Raw genomic sequence first — 16,653 nt, 5'->3', positions numbered from 1 at the left:
CCTTTACTTGTGTATGGTCTTGTTTTATTCAGATAAATGTTGGTTATGTTTCTAAACAGGTGTAGTGTCCTTTTTTGTGTGTTTTCATGGTGTTCCTCTGTGTGTATGTGCAAATGCTTTCACATTGCATCTGAGATAAGCCTGCCTGCTTATGCCAAGCTACTAAAAGGGTGAGCAGGAGTTATCTTGGGTGTGTAACTCCTTTACCCTGACTAGAATAAGGGTCCCTACTTAGACAGGGTAAAATCCACTGCCAACTAGAGACACCCATTTCTAACATAAGGGATTAATAAGTAAATCAAATATGCCAAACAGATCTAAGCCAAATCATACCTAGTTTAGAGGAGAGTACACCTGCATTGTTGCTCCGATTGGGATTGGTAAGCTAAGAGAGCTAAATCCACCAAAAACGTTTGAAAAACAGGTGGAGAAAGTCAAAAGGTTTGGAGATAACCATGCAAAAAGGTCCCGTTCCAACATGAGCCACTATAAAATAATCATAGGATTCCATAATATGTTGCCTTTAAATCCCCCTTTTTCTCTGGCTGAGATAGACCAGCAATTAAATGATGATGCAGTTCTTCAGCACTATGAAAAACGTACTTAGTGTCTCTATGTTTCCTGTTATCAGGTTCAAGCTGCTTTTACTGACAGCCTATCCAATGTCTGGAATTGTCCTCCAGCCCAGTAACTAGGGGTCCGATTCACAGAACTAACTTAAGGCAAAATCCTAAACTTACTACCATTTTGATATTCACAGAAGGCACTTACTCATTTTGGTATTCGCAGAAGGCACTTACTCATTTCGGTATTCACAGAAGTTAGGAGTCCTAAATGCCTTCTGTGAATACCGAAAGTCTTAAAATTAAGACTTTTCTCAATTTAGTAGTAGTAAAGTTATGACTCCTAACTTTAGGACTCCTAAATGCCTTCTGTGAATACCGAAAGTCTTAAAATTTGGATTTTTCTCAGTTTAGTAGTAGTAAAGTTAGGAGTCCTAACTTTAGGTCTCCTAAACTGTGAAAAATCGTAATTTTAGGACTTTCAGTATTCACAGAAGGCATTTAGGAGTCCTAAAGTTAGGAGTCCTAACTTTACTACTAATATAACAACAACTATAAACTACACAAGGGCATATTAACAAGCCCAGCGGCAGTTTCCTGCCGCTAAAGTGGCAATAATTTTAACTCTGTTTCTTGATAATATTCCCCCTTATTATTTTACTGATATCATTGTATAAGTATATATTAATTGTTTCCTAAAGTCAGATTATATGTGATTAAACAAGAAGGAGATATGTTTTATCTCATCTTTTTATAGACTGCATTTTGAAATCAAGAAATCTCACCTTTAACAAGTAACAATCCTTCATGAAATAAGGTAATACTGTAAAGAAAATTCAGGTAGAAAACTCACTGAATTTCCTCTGCCTTTGGGTATATTATTTTGGAAATCAATAACAATGAGGACATCAAAGGGACATTCTATTAAGCTTTTGTCAGTAGGTAATTATGGGCCATATTATCAAGGAAGGGCGATACATTATTGATGCTTTTATTGGCAGGAAACTTACAATAAAGCGGCGATAATTGGCTTGATAATATGCCCTCGTGAATTCCCATAGAAGCTCAGATTAACACCAGAACCTGGGCTTCTATGGGAATTCACAAGGGCATATTATCAAGCCCATTATTGCCGCTTTAGGGGCAGTTTCCTGCTGATAAAAGCGGCCATAATGCATCGCCCTTTCTTGATAATATGACCCTGTATTTTCTTCGAAGAAAATACAGAGGTCTACTCTCTAAAAAGGATGATTTGATTGTGGAAATTATGGGGTAAATGTATTCCCTATTCATCCCCATTATTTCCTAGGTGGTGTACACAAAGCCATTTTTTTTAAATTCCGGGTAAAATGTTTTACCTGGTGAAAAATATGAAGGTAAAAGCTTTTAACGGACTAATGCATATTTCGGAGGCACATACTCCTAAGGGTTGTCAGTTGGAGGTTAGAGTAGTATGAGGGGCATATTTTCAAGCATGGCGTTAACATTATCGCTGCTTTAGCGGCAGAAAACTGCAGCTAAACCGGTGATAATGGGCTTGATAATACTCCGTAGAGAATTCCCATAGAAGCCCATGTTCACACCAGAATATTAACGATGTTTCTAGATAATATCCCCCTTTGGGGCATATTAACAAGTCGCAGCATTAATTATCGTGTGAGGAAATCTATCGCCGGCTATCACTGGCGATAATCTCCATGTTAGCGTTGTATTAACAACGCTTAACACCAGGGAGATAAAAATCCCCGCGATAGCAGGAATTATGGCCATTTTCAATGGAATATCACTGGTTTTCCAGCGATATTCCATTGAAAATGGCGATAACCTTGTTGATAGGGCAGGGTAATCTTAGCCATGTAATCCACCTCCCATTGGTTTACATGGCTAAGTCAGGTCACAAGCAGTCTTTAGGAAAGTAGCGTTAACTGTGGTTAGCGCTACTTTTCCTAACGCTCTGCTTGTTAGCGTCCTATTATTTTGCTCTGGAATGCTCAATTTGCATCTCATTAGAGAAGCAAAGCTGGGCGTTGTTGAAAGGCTTGCTAAATCAGCAAAACAGGCTATAGCGTGTCTTTGCTGATAAGGCGAATAAATTATCACTGCTTTTCGGTCAAAAACGGCCGCAAAAGAGGCAATAATTTCATATGGCCTCCTTGATAACATGCCCCCAAGTTTGTATGGACAATTAGAAATATGCTTACATTTAAGAATGTATTTTTGGAGCTTTTCGCGACACCAAAAGTGATAAAGACATCTCTACAATCATAGCAGGAAAAGTATGATTCTGATTTTGTAGCAACAAAAGACAAATGACACAAAAGTGCTGTATGGAGGGTGGGGCACATTTTTGGAAGGTGCTTCTCTTTTTTATAAAGGTGGTATCCCAGGTATCCCAGGTATGCAGTGTAGCACTTTTACTAGCTGGGGCTCATGGTATTATATGGAGGGCACTGTAGTCTGCACCACTCACTGTTCCAGACAGTTCTGCCAAATGCCAGTGCAAATGATACCTACTTCCATCGCACCCCAACAAATGTGGCCACTGGGATGATTCCATGCCAGCCAAAGCTATGAGAATGGCCTGGGTGAGGTGGTATAAATATTTGTTTACTGTGTTATGAATTGCTTTCCAGTGTTGCTGATGTGCTCTACATTAAGATAGACAGTGCCATCATGTGGTGGACTGTTGGAAATAAATGCCAGTGTTAAGAAATAAACACCTATCAGAAGACCTCTGTCATTCTGATGGACTACTGTTTGTCAAATGTTGTCGCTGCCTACTCTGTACTCTGAAGGCAAATAAGGCCATGGTGGTTCCTTTCGATGTACAAAAAGATCAGTTGATGGCTTTTCACCAACCCTTTTAAAAGTGTCTGCTTATCTGAAACAAACACCGAAATGGGAGTTTGTTTTAGGAAAATAAAAGAGCAATGACCCACTACATCCTAGGAGCTTTCTCCAAACAAGGTCTAGTAATTTTTTTCTGCCCCACGCGTCCATGTTTTTCCTAGACAGACAAAGATAAAAAGCAGAATACAGACATTCCTTCCTACTTCATTGGACTGTCTGAGGAACGTTTCCATTGCTGGGAGGCAACAGGGGCTTTGTCAATTAAAAACTACTTTTGGGGGGAAATAGATTTATGAACTTGCCACACAGTGCAGCACGGCAAGTCACCTTGCTGCCTTACACAGTGTGACAGGGAAATGGCAGGAAAGATCTCTAAGGCAATACGGTGCATTCCTGCCATTTCCCCTGTGCTTGCTTCCGTTTGGCAGCATAGCACCAATGCTGGCAGCCTTGCACCATGGTGCTTCATGCAGGATTGAAATGTGTGCGGGAAGGGGCATATTCCTGCACAAAAACAATCAGGAGAGGCCTACTCATCTTTCTATGTGTGCTGCAGAATGCAGAACACATAAAAAGAGGAACTAATGGGGAGAAATAAAGATATTTCTATTTGTTATGTCTCACCTGGGCAGGCGTATCTTTTGGTAGATTCCCAGGTTTACCAGTTCTGATGAATCCGAGGAAGCATTACAAAGCATGGGAGTTGCATGGAAACACCCACACAGCACACATGGAATGCCTCCGTTGTGCAGAGTAAAGCATTGCAGCGATCTGCACAGTGTTGCTTTGCTCCAGATTTATGGAGCCACTCAGGACCTCGCAAAGTGGCCATGTGTGGCTTCGTAAATCTCATTTAGGACTTGCGTCGCGCTTGCACCACCTTGCCTGGAGCAAGAGGGACCCAACTCTTCTCGTAAATATGCCCCTTAAGGTCTGCCTGGCTCTAATTGAGACAGGTGAACCCATGGTTTGTCGCACAAGGTAATCATTTGCATTTCTGACAGAGTACCCTGTCCGCCAAACCCTAAATCGAGGCCTTAAGAGCTGGTGCTGATCACCAGCAAACACTTGCCAAATTAAGTGCTGTTGTAATATATATCTTTGTATTACTTTTCTGTTTTATTCAAATTACATGGCTGCGTCCTTGCATGCCACCAGAAAGAAATTTGCATAGGAATCAGTAAGGTGAGATTGGTGATCGTGTTCAGGTATCGTAAATATCTTCAATTTTGTGATGGTGCACCCTGCTCCAATCACTGCTTTTTTCACTGAATCCTCATCCAGTTCCAAACAGAAGAAGGTTTGACCCCCAACAGTGTAGAACGTATCACCGAGTACCCCTACAATCACTAAATGTCCCCCAGTTCTTAAAAGCGAGGTGATGTTTTTCATTGCAGCACAGTAGGCCTCGTAGTCTTTGCATGCAGTTTCCAAACACAAGGATGTGATGAGGCAGTCGGCTGGAGGCAGCAGAATGGGGTCCAATGGATACCTCTGTGTAACATCGCATTTTAGAACGCGGGTGACTCTTTTTCGTAACTTCTCTTCTTTCTGCAGCCACTTTTCCCTAACAAAAAGAAACACAGGCAAAGTGTTATTTAATGAAGTATATATCACAAAAAATGTGTGGTATTTTTTTAGGGTGGTTGCCATTATGTTCCATCGAGCTAGCTTAGTAGGACACGAATACGCCCAGCTGTTCTAAATTGGATGAATCTATTGACCTTTGTTGTATTCATCTTACTTATTTATTAGGATTTTAATGTACAGGCCAGTCTTCAGTGAAAAGAACCATACTAGAAACTATTAGAAGTTAGAAAGCACAACTATCTTAAGATCCCAACATTCTATCATTTTGATGGGAGTGACAGGCAAAGCGTTAACCGAATAGTCTAAATCTAGTCATTTATTCCTGGTTTATGGAATTATGTAGTGCCTGCTTACTGCACAAAATTAGACGAACAATTCGAGGGAGCTAAGGCGAGGTGGGCACATTGTTGTTTTGTCGAACCTGGAAATATAGGTCACTAAAGGTTGCCAGTGGTTGTACAATATATCTTGAGTTCCTGTTGCATGGCAACTTCTGCATTGTTAACATGTACATTAGAGACTGCATTCATTGGGCGCATCCTGAATGGAACAAATCAATATATTGTCGGGTCGGCTAGAATATTCTGTGTCATAGTCCCTCGAGCCCAATGGGTTTCAGATGTAATGAAGAATGTCACCCTTTATTGTTTGGAGAATGGTACAAATATATTTACACAAACACCCCAAGATAGTCATTGGTCCACTTCAAAACTCCAGCACCTAGTTTTTTATGTGAATGCACCAGCATGCATGCATTGTTAGGGGAACCCCTGTGTGGTATGTTCTTGAGACTATTACACAAAACTAAAGAAATGACCGGTCCTCTGTGTGTTGCTGTACTCGTAGCTGAGAAAGTAGGACTCATGCAAGCAGTGAAAGAGTTACAAAGGCTGAGATATTCCCATCAGACCACCCTTCTGGCGGAGTCTCATCATGTGAGATGTTTGTTAATCCATCCAACCAGCCACCCAAACCATCGAATGATGGTGCGGATATGGATGTGGAATAGAAACTCTAGCCAGTAGTTACGACGCATGCCATTACATCGCATTCCATTTCAATGCATACTAATACTAGGCCTATTGCAACAGTAGGGAAGGTGTTGCATAGCGGAGATGTAAAAATTACTATTGCTACTTCAGTGAGTGTAACCTGAAAACTAACCTTTGCACCCCAAACCAAATCGTGAACCCTAAAATTCATTTTTGAGCCCCAAAAACACACCCTGAAAATCATTTTCATAATTGACCCCAAAACGCACCCCAATTTTAGAATATTACCCCAAAATACAACCCAAATTTCAAATCCCACATCTGAAACCCAAACCCACATGAGAAACTTAAAATTACCCCACTACTGACCTCACAATGCATTGTAATCAAATGTGATGTAAAGGCACCTGCGTTGTCTGTGTTGTGTTGTTAACAATGTAATGCCTGCATTGTAATAGACATCTCCTGTGCCAAAGGCAAGCCATAGGCAAGCCCGTCTGCATCTGTCTGCCCCTGGACACTCAGAACCAAGGACCCTTCCTCTTGGACACTCCACCGCTACGACGCCAGCATTCTCCTCACCATCAACACTGGATGCCAACTCGACTGCCAGGACCAACCTCTGCTCCAGATCGGACATTGCCATCACTGACAGCTGCAGTATCACCCGCAAGGACCAACCTGACCATCCAGGAGGAGGCATTGCCATCACCTACAAAAGCACACCCTGACTGACCACGCACTCTAATGACCCAATGGCGACCATGGACCACCTCAACTCCCAGATCCAGACCAACTCCAAGCACATCCTCTGCGACACTCGCATGTGCAGGCCCACCGGGCCAGGTCCCCTCATTCTCCGATAGCATTGAATTCCACATTGCACCCCAGGCTCTCCCATCCACCGACGACATCCTACTCGGTGAACTCAAGTTCCACCTGGACAACCCCAGTGACCAGAACACCACCCACTCATGGGGAAGGTCCCCAACATCAGACACAAACAGCAAGTCACTGCAAGAAGTCGAGTACGTCACCTTCCCCAGTGGGAACTTCAATTGCAGCCACAACACCGGACTCTCTTGGACGTCCATAATTGCTTACGTAGTTTCTTAAGAACTACATAACTGTCCAACCTATCCCTCTACTTCACCTTGCCCACCGGACACCACAGCTATCATTGCCCCCCCTCGTAGCTGGATCAAGGCCACGAAGAACATCTCGTCAACTCCCTCTGCACCACCACTCCGCCAAAGCTTGCAAATGATGACACTGCAGTGCACAACCGCCACTGAGGGCTCTCCAACTGTGCCGACACCCGGGCACCTCTCAAGAACAGCACGGCGTCAGCACCTTCGGCTTGCCTGATGGCAGGCATGAGGGTGCGTTTTTGCACGAGGAAGTCTACCTTGCATGTCATTAGCGATAGTTATCGTTAACATGGTTAGAGATGCGGAAAGCAGCTGGTTTCACCGGAAAGCTACCGCTAACGGCTGTTAGCGACAGCTGTATTGTATTGTATTGTATGTTGGATTTATATAGCGCTTATAACCCAGGGGTCTCTAAGCGCTTGCCTTGGGAACCCGACCTGGCTTTTCCCTGTGAGATAGCCCCTACAGGGCATCCCCCAGGTGAAAGCCAGGCATCCCGCCGCGGGGGGCCGTTGTGGAGATTAAGCAAGCTTAATGCCCAGTGTTGCAGAGTGTGAACCCATGATTAGGTCAGGCACCGAAGCGAGAATTATCGAGTCCATGGACATTTGAGCTCAAGACCCTACCGCGTCGGGAATTGAACCCTGGTCCTGGGTCTGACCTCTGCTTCAGGGTCCGCCTGCTCTAACCAGTGAGCCAGTTTGTTATTAGGGCAATAGAAATATCACTGCATTTGCGGTAGAAAAGAGCCACTGACGCCGCCTTAACTCATTGTACATATGCCTCTGGATTTCTTAAGAACTACGTAACTGTCCAACCTATCCCTCTACAATTTGTCTTCTTTATATTACCTGACACCCATCCGATACGAACTGACCGATAGACTGAGTGGTTCGACATATCAGGTAATTCCAGGAGGTGTCATCCCCAGAACTTCAAGAATATAATATTTAGGCTATCTGGTTTAGGTTTAAACTGATAATAACTGATAAAACCCCACCGAAAGGAAAATAGCCATCACTGGTGCAAACATATAAACATTGATAAAATACCTTTACAACCATAAACTAAGTGCCATTCAAAGCAAGTGAATTGCCAAACACCCCAAGCTTTAAACATTCAATGCAAGATGTAGTGACAGGTATATGTGAAAAGAATGTTGTCACCAAGCATCTGAGATTGTGGTGAAAATATGACACCAGCCGTTTGGTAAAAATAGAAAGCAGTGTCGCTTGGAATGCTGCTGAAAAAAGTTCCCACCAAGTTCAATAAAGATTGGAGTGATATTGATTGTATTTGCAGTAATTCAGCTACGTATGTGAACAAGTTGTATGATGGTCTGTCAAAATCGATACCTGAGCTGAAGAGCATCCCTGTAAGAGATCCTTGTCACTTGCTAGATGGTATGCTGAAAGCATCTTTACAATCTTCAGAGTTAATGAAGAATGCTATTGACTTTGTAGTCCATTCTGGTGCAGTACAAATGTATTTGGATCTCATATACCCTTTGCACATGCACTATCAGTTCAGAAAGCAATCAATATTTAAAATTAAATTAAAATTCTATAAATACCGGAAATACACTTTTTCTGTTGTTTTTAATGGCACAACAATGTGTAATCACTGATAACCACTGATTTTTTTGAGGTATAAAAAAACTGAAAAAACACCACCAGAATTTACCAAAAATAGAAACTGAAACCAGGAAAGCCGAAAAATATTGTTCAATTTAACAGACGGGGGTTGGTTTGCTGAGCTGAGCGGCTGTTGGAGTTAGATGGTGACAGATGAGCTGCTCTCCATCTCCTTACTTACTTCTTAGCTGAACTTTCCTGTGTAATCTTGATTTGCAAAATGCGGACACACCTGGCTTCCATTACGAACAGATGATGTGTGTGCTAAGTGGTCTTTTCCTTCATTGGGAGACTACTTGAACTGGCATGCTTCCTGTCCCTTCCTGAACTCTTGAGCTTTAGTATTTTATTTCAAATGCCTTTTTAGAATCTGACTAAACTTTTACCTGCGTTACTGATGCACTTGTTGCCCGAAGTTCTAATAAAATAAAATAAATTACCATAATGACTCAGGTATCATGATTGTTTTCTTTAATTGAATGTGCATTTCTAATTAGGGACTAATAACTAGAGGGGATCATATTAGATAGATCTCAGAAATAAAAATTCTAAGCTAGTATTCTGCATAGCTTTACATTAGCTCCCATTGTGTATGATTCTGGCTCGCCAACGTTTCTTTAGGAGATTTGGGCTTGCTGTGATAATCTTTTATCTTTATAGTATTGTTGTCGGGAGTAATCTACATGAGTTAGATTTTTTAGTTTGTAGTTCAGTTATCAAATTCCTGGCCCTCTTTGGATGACTGTTGGGACCCATTATATACAACCCATCTCTGCACAAAACAAGATCCATCAGAGAGCCTTGAGATAGAGAGAAGTGTGAGACTCTGACTGGTAAATAAGATAATTAACAAAAAGGGAATAAATTATATGGGCCTAGTAATGTTATGGCAATTATGGTAGCGTGTAGGAAGGTTTCCTACCTGACAAAGTTAGAATATAGGGGGGGACCCTACTAAGATAGAATATAAAGGGAATCCCTGCTGACATCCCTATTTAAGATCCTGATTAAAATGTAACTGAATCCAAAACTCTATGTTCAGTTGAAGGTGAGCAAGGACTAGTATTGGAGGGGAACGAAGAATACTGCAAAACAGTTGTGTGAGTATTAAAGGGTTGCGCGTTGCTATTGCTTAAGCTTAGATTGCGATAACATGGCTGTGTGAGGGCATGGGAAGTGTTTAAAGCTATGTTTGAGTGATGCGCTTTGTGCAGTAAAGATGAAGTTGTTATCGAGCCCGAAGTGGCTAAAGATCCCAGGATATACACCTACAGGTGGTCTCAGTGTGGTATATACTGAGAAAGTCTGTCTTCTGTGGCTTTGAAGGTGCTGTGTGTGAGACGTGGTCGGCAGTACCACTAAGTGAAGGGATCTTTCTATTTGTGAGGTTAAGGGATCATGATAAGTGCAAGTGTTCTCAGTGCACAGGGAACAGTTGTAACTGTTAGAGTGAGGTCGCGCCAGTCAAAACTTCACTTAGAGTTTGTTTTAGAACAAAATTGGCTTGTCGTGTTTATTGAATCTTCTGAGTGAGTTGAATCCATTATTTCCTCTAGTGGAGCAGACAGGAGTTTTTGAAACACTTGCATTTTGTGAAAATTGCTTAAAGAGTACATGAACAGAGAATTGTGAAGGAGGGGTGGCTACAGTAATGAGTGAGGTAACATCACAGGATGCCACGTTGGTATTGGTCAGTTGGTGTAATGCAGCGCTGGGATAGGTTCACAATGTCAATGAGTGTTGAGCTGCTATTAGTTGATTGAAACTAAATAAGGTAGTGAATATCGGCATATACAAAGTGAATGATTTGTGAAGAGCAATATTAAAATTGGGAAAAAATTAAGCTTTTGAAAAACTTAGAGTTTGATGTAGGGAGATGTGCTGGTGCACACGAACGAAGGGGTACAGATGCAACCTGAGGGCAACCCAGCTTTATCAAGACACAGGAGAGAGGATATCACATGTGTACATGGCTTGAGGTGTGGTTGAAATACAGTGAGAAAGACAGACCTTTAGCTTTTCCACAGTATGGAACATTTAACATTCGAATTCTTGTGAATTTGCAAAGAACCTTATATGAGATCAAACCACTGCCAAAACCTATGCAACCTGAAGCCATTAGTGAGTGGGAACATATAGCTCACCAGAAAGAGAACTAAAAGTCTCAGGGAAGGTACAAAAACACTTGGAATCAATATGTGGAGGCTAGATGGCATGTACAAGCGAGAGCTTGGAGAATACATATAGCTGAGGGTACTCTCATGTATCCTGTACTAGTAGCAGATAAGAAAGAAGGAAAGTAGTGAAAGGAAAAGAAAAAACACCTCGAGGATTCTCAGACACTGACACAGACTGACAATAGTGGGAATAAGCTTGATGTTGACTTCTTAAATGAATTAAATCGTCCACAGCCTTATAATGAAGAGCATTCCCAAAGTATAACAAATTCTTATGGAGGGCAAATTCTGAACTCACCTGTCATTCCATCAAGTTCAGATACACATAATCCTTTTTTACCTCTAAAAGTTATTGCAGGGAGATCTGAAACAAATAATCAGACTGTGCAAAGTGCACCAGACGCTCAACCGTTCCAGTAACCATAGGTCCTGTAGCTCTAATATACCAATCTGGGAATAGAGGACAAAACACACATACTTTAACTATCCCTACTGAGATGAGTGATTCAGGTCCTAACTCTACAAATCTGAGTGCATGACATACTAATCAAGAGCTATCAATTCCAATTCCAGCTTACGTTCATAGTGGAACAAATGCACGCTCAAATGCAAACTTATCTCAACAAACCACTTCAAGTGGGAGGTCTAGACAAGCCTTGACTTCACAAGTACCTGAAGATGTCATGGAAACCCCACAACAGGGAACCCAAAATATAGGAGGAAGAAATTTCAGTTGGGATAACCATATTCGGACGTACAACTTTTGCCGTCCATTCCTGTTACAGGTGCAGAAGGAAGGAGTGAAAATGTACTTAAGAACTTGCCTGAAAGACAGTTAGGAACTACACCTCGAGAACTTGACGATTGGATAATAGACATAGCTCCTTCACTATATGATAGGAGGGCAGGAACACAAGGAACCACTGCTTCAAAAACCAGTAAGGATAAGACTTTTGATGCAGCAAAACTCAACATAGAACTAGAAGAAATGACAATAAGAACTATAAGTCAGCTAAGATAGCTGCATATCAGCATGACAAGCTACTGTTCAAATGTAAAGGCAGTACCCGATGCGCTTAAAACACACATGAGAAATTGACAGACCTGGCACAGAAGTATAGGGTAGACATACAAAAACCAAAGGCACTACAGAAAACATAGATACTATATTTCAATGACAATAGCATTGAGAATATGAGAACTCTGGGAAGGAGATTGCAAATCAAAGTTTTGTTGACTACACTTAGGAAATGGGCAGAGTTAGAACAGTCAGAAGTCAGATGGGCCAAAAAGGAGGCAGCAACAAGAATCCAAATGCCAAGGATCTTAGTTTTTGAAGATGATGGAGGGGAAAGAGTAAAAATGCTCCTTATGAGAGAAATACTTAGTGGACGGTATGTACATGTTCCATGGAATGAATGAATGAATGAATAATTTATCGCTTGGTTACTCAAAACCATTACATTAAAAGCAAGATACAAAGGTTAAAGGAATAATCATGTTAAAAGAAAATCTGTATAATTAGAATCTGGGGGGCATGAGGTCCATAGTCTTTCAGTCCAACATACTTTATCTGGTTATCTGGTCACTTAGCCAGGAGTGGTCACCAAACATAGCCATCTGCTTTACTGTGTTCAGTGTATACAGTAGGTGGACTGCCTCTGTCATACAGCTACTTCTTTTCTATATACTGTGTTGAGTTAGCATGAGCCTATTAAATGTTTAAACACCATTTTTCCTTTTGCTTCGTTTTGCACATGACACATAATTGTTATTTTAGCTTTCAACCTAGAACAGCGTTGTGATTTACTTGAGAATAATATGTTATTACTCTGATATCAGCTTTGCTTGGTACACTGTCTGCACAGTGAGTGCTGAAGCCTCCAAGGATAACTCGACACAGTGTTATTGTGAGGTCTGATCTTCGCACCTTCCTAGACATAACACAAGTGCAGCTGCTGCCAAATTCGGGCTGAAGAGTGGGTTTTATATTGCTTTGCTGAAAACACACGTAAGACACTTGATGGTGATTCGCATGCAGAGAGCTGGTGGAAGATGATGTGATCCTCTGCCACTGAGATTTTGAGGTATGGGCCCGCCCTGCTAAAACCCAAATGAGACCTTCATAGATATAAAATACAATGCTAAATAGGGAGGGTGAGAAATAGGTGTTGTTAATTCCTATTAATTTCCGCATCTTAGTATGCTGTCACCGTTCGCTTTCTATGGACTAGTAACTATGCTGATAACTTTGTTTCTTATAATATGTTTGCTTGTATTATATAAGATACTGCGTTTGAGAACCCTGCATTAGTATATAAATATTTCAAATATGCACGTGTCCTCATTTACTCCACGTTCTGGTTTGAAATGATTATATAGCGAAAGAGGGTTCATGTGTTCCACGATACCTGAGGTATTCTAAGTTCATGTTCTGGTTTGTCTAAACATTGGGAGTTTGGTATGACACTGTTGCTAGCTCGGTAAGGGGATTTTGGGTACTGAGGTGAGTTTTGGGCCATCCTAATTCACTGAGGTTCCAAATTTCTATGCACAGTTCTGTAGGAGAACGGAATTCCCGCTACACCTCCTTTGCAGTACGCGTGCCCAGTTCTAGCAGGATTGGTCTGAGATAAAGTCTGCGAGCTAAGCACAGGGCCGGGCAGCAAAGTAGGAGGTGGGCCAAAGGCTTACGTTTGTATTTTCAGAGCCGGCACTCCATGATCGCCGTTTTTGTCAACTCGGTGGTGTATAGTTCTTTAAGGGGCAGGGTGTGTAGTCTGAATGCTAAAATCCTATGTAAGGCTTCCCGGCCCACGGCCTGCGTGAGGTGAAGTTTAGGCTTGTGCTCTGTGTGTGGAAGGCTTTGGGACTCGTGGAAGCCTCTTTTTGCTAGCGATTCCAAGTCCAAGGTGCGAGAGCAAAAATTGACTTGCTTTTTAATTCTACTTTTGATGGCAGTGTACTTGATTGTCTCAGGGTCCCAGTTCTCTAGTGCTAAATTCAGAAGGTCTGTGGCCGCGGCGAGGGTGGCTCACCAAGGGTTGCCAGGTTCCAAGAAGATGCTTTTTAAAACTGCCTTCATTGTTTTCTCTTGTGCCGCTATTGTGAGATAAAAGTATTTACTCAGGGAAGCCATCTCTTCCAGTTTTTGTTGGTTCAAAGTAAATTCTAATCGCACTAGAGTGTTCCTGGTAAAGGCGGGTAGATGGAATAGCCTTTTATATGCACTGCAGTGGATTTTTTCAAGGTCCTTGGCTAGTTTTCCTGGGAACGCTTGTTGTGCGTAATTAAGGGATGGCATTAATTTTGCCCTTAAAACTCTTTGGATGGCCGTCGTTGTAGGGCCATGTAGAGTGGCGTATAGCTTACAGAGGGCGTAGATGATGCATTTCCCTTTGGTTTGAATTTTATGAAGGTGGACTCCTGGGCGGCCTGTTTCGCTAAACCAGACTCCCAAGTAGTTGTATTGCTGTGTACAGTCCAGGGTCAGCTGGCCAAGCCTCCATTTTGCTAGTCTTTTATGGTAATGCCCAACAATTACGATTTTGGATTTAGATGGATTGGCCACCAGCTTATTTTTAACATTGTAGGTTGCTAGAGCCGTCAGTGCTTTTTGTAAGCCTATTTTGGTGTGATCTAAGAGTACCAGGTTGTCAGCGTATTGCATTAGCTGGATATTAGTGTCCCCGATCCTAGGTGTAGCTAGAGTAGCTCTGGTCAAAGCTTGCCTCATGTCTGCTGTGTATAAGTTGAACAGCAGGGTTGCTAAGGCGCACCCTTGCTTTAGGCCGCGTTCCGTTTCAATTTTCTCTGTGGCAGAGTCGCTCGAGAGTTTAATTCTAACCCACGTTCTTAGATACAATGATTGGATTGCTTTTAATAAAGCTGGGTTAATATTCCAATGTGGCAACTTCTGCCAGAGAGTAGAACAGTCTAACCCATCGAACGCTGCAGAGTAGTCAATAAAGCAAGCGAAGAGAGGGAGGCTTTTAAGAGACACTGCTTGATTGACTAGATATGAAAGGGCAGTTATGTTGTCCACTGTTGATGCCCCGGGTCTGAACCCTGTTTGGAAGAAGGGCAAAAGGCCTTCTGTGCTCACCCAGCTTGATAATTCCGCCAGAATGGTACTAGCATAGGCCTTGCCCTCGATGTCCAGCAGGGCAATCATGCTGTAATTATTTGGGTCGGATTTTGGCCCTTTCTTGTGTATTGGGTGCAGGAGCGACCCTCTACAGGAGTCTGGAACGTCTCCAAAGAACCGAAATTCTGTGTATAGCTGGGTCAAATTTTCAGACCAGAAATCTGTGTCCACCCTGAAGAGGGAGCCAGGTAGACCATTAGGGCCCGGTGCCCCATTGAGTCTATTTTTTTTTTAGGATTGTAGAAACTAAGATTTTTCCTTGGGGAGCGTTGTCATCCAATGTTTCCGATGTGTGAGCGGTGATGTCTAATTCTAGGGCTCTGCTGCCAAAAGCAATTCCTGCGATGTGATGGGGCACACGCGGCTCATGGAGTAGAATCACCCAGCCACCTCTCCCGCCACTAGAGGACAGCCCGCGGCTAACCACTGCCCCCGGCTGCCACTCGCTGTACCTGTAATGGGCACACTCGGCTTCTGCAGTCTCAGCTCAGGCTTCGGCTCCGGGTGTGCTTGCCGGTGTGCTTGCCAGTGTTTGTTGGTAAATGTCACACTTTTGAAGCTCCGTCCGAGTGCCGCAGCTCCCAGTACCGTGGCTCCCAGCTCTTAGTACCACGGCGGCTCTCCTGCGCTGCCGCTGAGCCCCCGCAGTCTGCTTCGTGCTCCCTGCTCTAAGCCGTGTGGCGGTGAATCATGAAGCAAGCTGGTGACATTCCATGGAAAAGACCCGTTATACTGTCCTTTACAAATGATTTCCCTGAGATTGAGAGAAAATCCAGTTGAATGGTACAAGCAAGTTGAGAGATTTGTAAAGGTTCTGGTTCAGTATCTGGATACACTGTTTGCCATTGTAGTTCCAGGTGATTTGTGGGCAGAATGCAAAAATTGCTATAGATTGGCCTGAAACGGAATCCTGTTGGACTTGGCCCTTTTTGGCAGGTTCACCCCTAAACTTTTTGCCTTAAGCTCTGACATTGTGGGAGTGGTTTTAGGCCTCTGCGCACTTTAGCACTGTGGCCCAGTGTAATGCGTGTGTGCACTCTGAGTGCGTGAGGTGAGATTAGCCTGCCCTCCCATAGGAATGCATGCGAGATATGTGTGTCCATGGTAATTCCTGATATGAGGGGAGTGCAGGGTCAAGTTTAATATGTGCGAACTCGTGTGAATAAATGCTACGCAATAGTGTGCATAGATTTATTGTGGTTATTTTAGAAATGCCACTTTTAGAAGTTGGCATTTCTGTTTGCTGTGAGTCTGCCTGCCTGATTTGAATTGCATGTCTTGCTTGTGAGTGACAGGTGCTGGCTGATGTGGATGGCTCCAGGAGCCAGGATGAGTCTTCCCAGTGGTGAATAGGGAGATCTGCATGTAGATGGGAAGGAGGAGTTGCACCTGGGACCTGAATAGGGCTGAGCCTTCCCTCCAAATGCTGACTCTACCTCCTGTGGTGCGTTTGATGTCCCTGTCCTGTGAAAAGAAGAGAGGAGCTGAGCAAAACAAAGTGCTCAAAAGCTCCCCTGAACCAGTTGTATCTGGGTCTCCCATTGCCTAC

The 16,653-nt window shown here is 42.8% G+C and overlaps 1 protein-coding gene across 2 annotated transcripts in view; it reads right to left on the bottom strand.

The window, feature by feature from the left end:
• Nucleotides 1-1,308: 1,308 nt before the first annotated feature.
• Nucleotides 1,309-16,653, bottom strand: part of LOC147732853 (nicotinamide N-methyltransferase-like) — a 200,372-nt gene continuing 185,027 nt past the window's right edge. Inside the window, exon 3 of one of the 2 annotated variants that reach the window (XM_086957400.1) lies at nt 1,309-4,980. In XM_086957400.1, the coding sequence (XP_086813526.1) occupies nt 4,542-4,980 (439 nt within the window). In that variant the 3' untranslated portion in view covers nt 1,309-4,541. The remainder of the gene's footprint in view (nt 4,981-16,653) is intronic. The other variant, XM_086957399.1, reaches the window with a different exon arrangement.

This window comes from Lissotriton vulgaris, chromosome 2_1 (assembly GCF_964263255.1).
Source record: "Lissotriton vulgaris chromosome 2_1, aLisVul1.2, whole genome shotgun sequence".
Taxonomy (NCBI): Eukaryota; Metazoa; Chordata; class Amphibia; order Caudata; family Salamandridae; genus Lissotriton; species Lissotriton vulgaris.
Note: the sequence above shows the minus strand (reverse complement) of the source record. Positions and strands in the feature narration are given on the sequence as shown.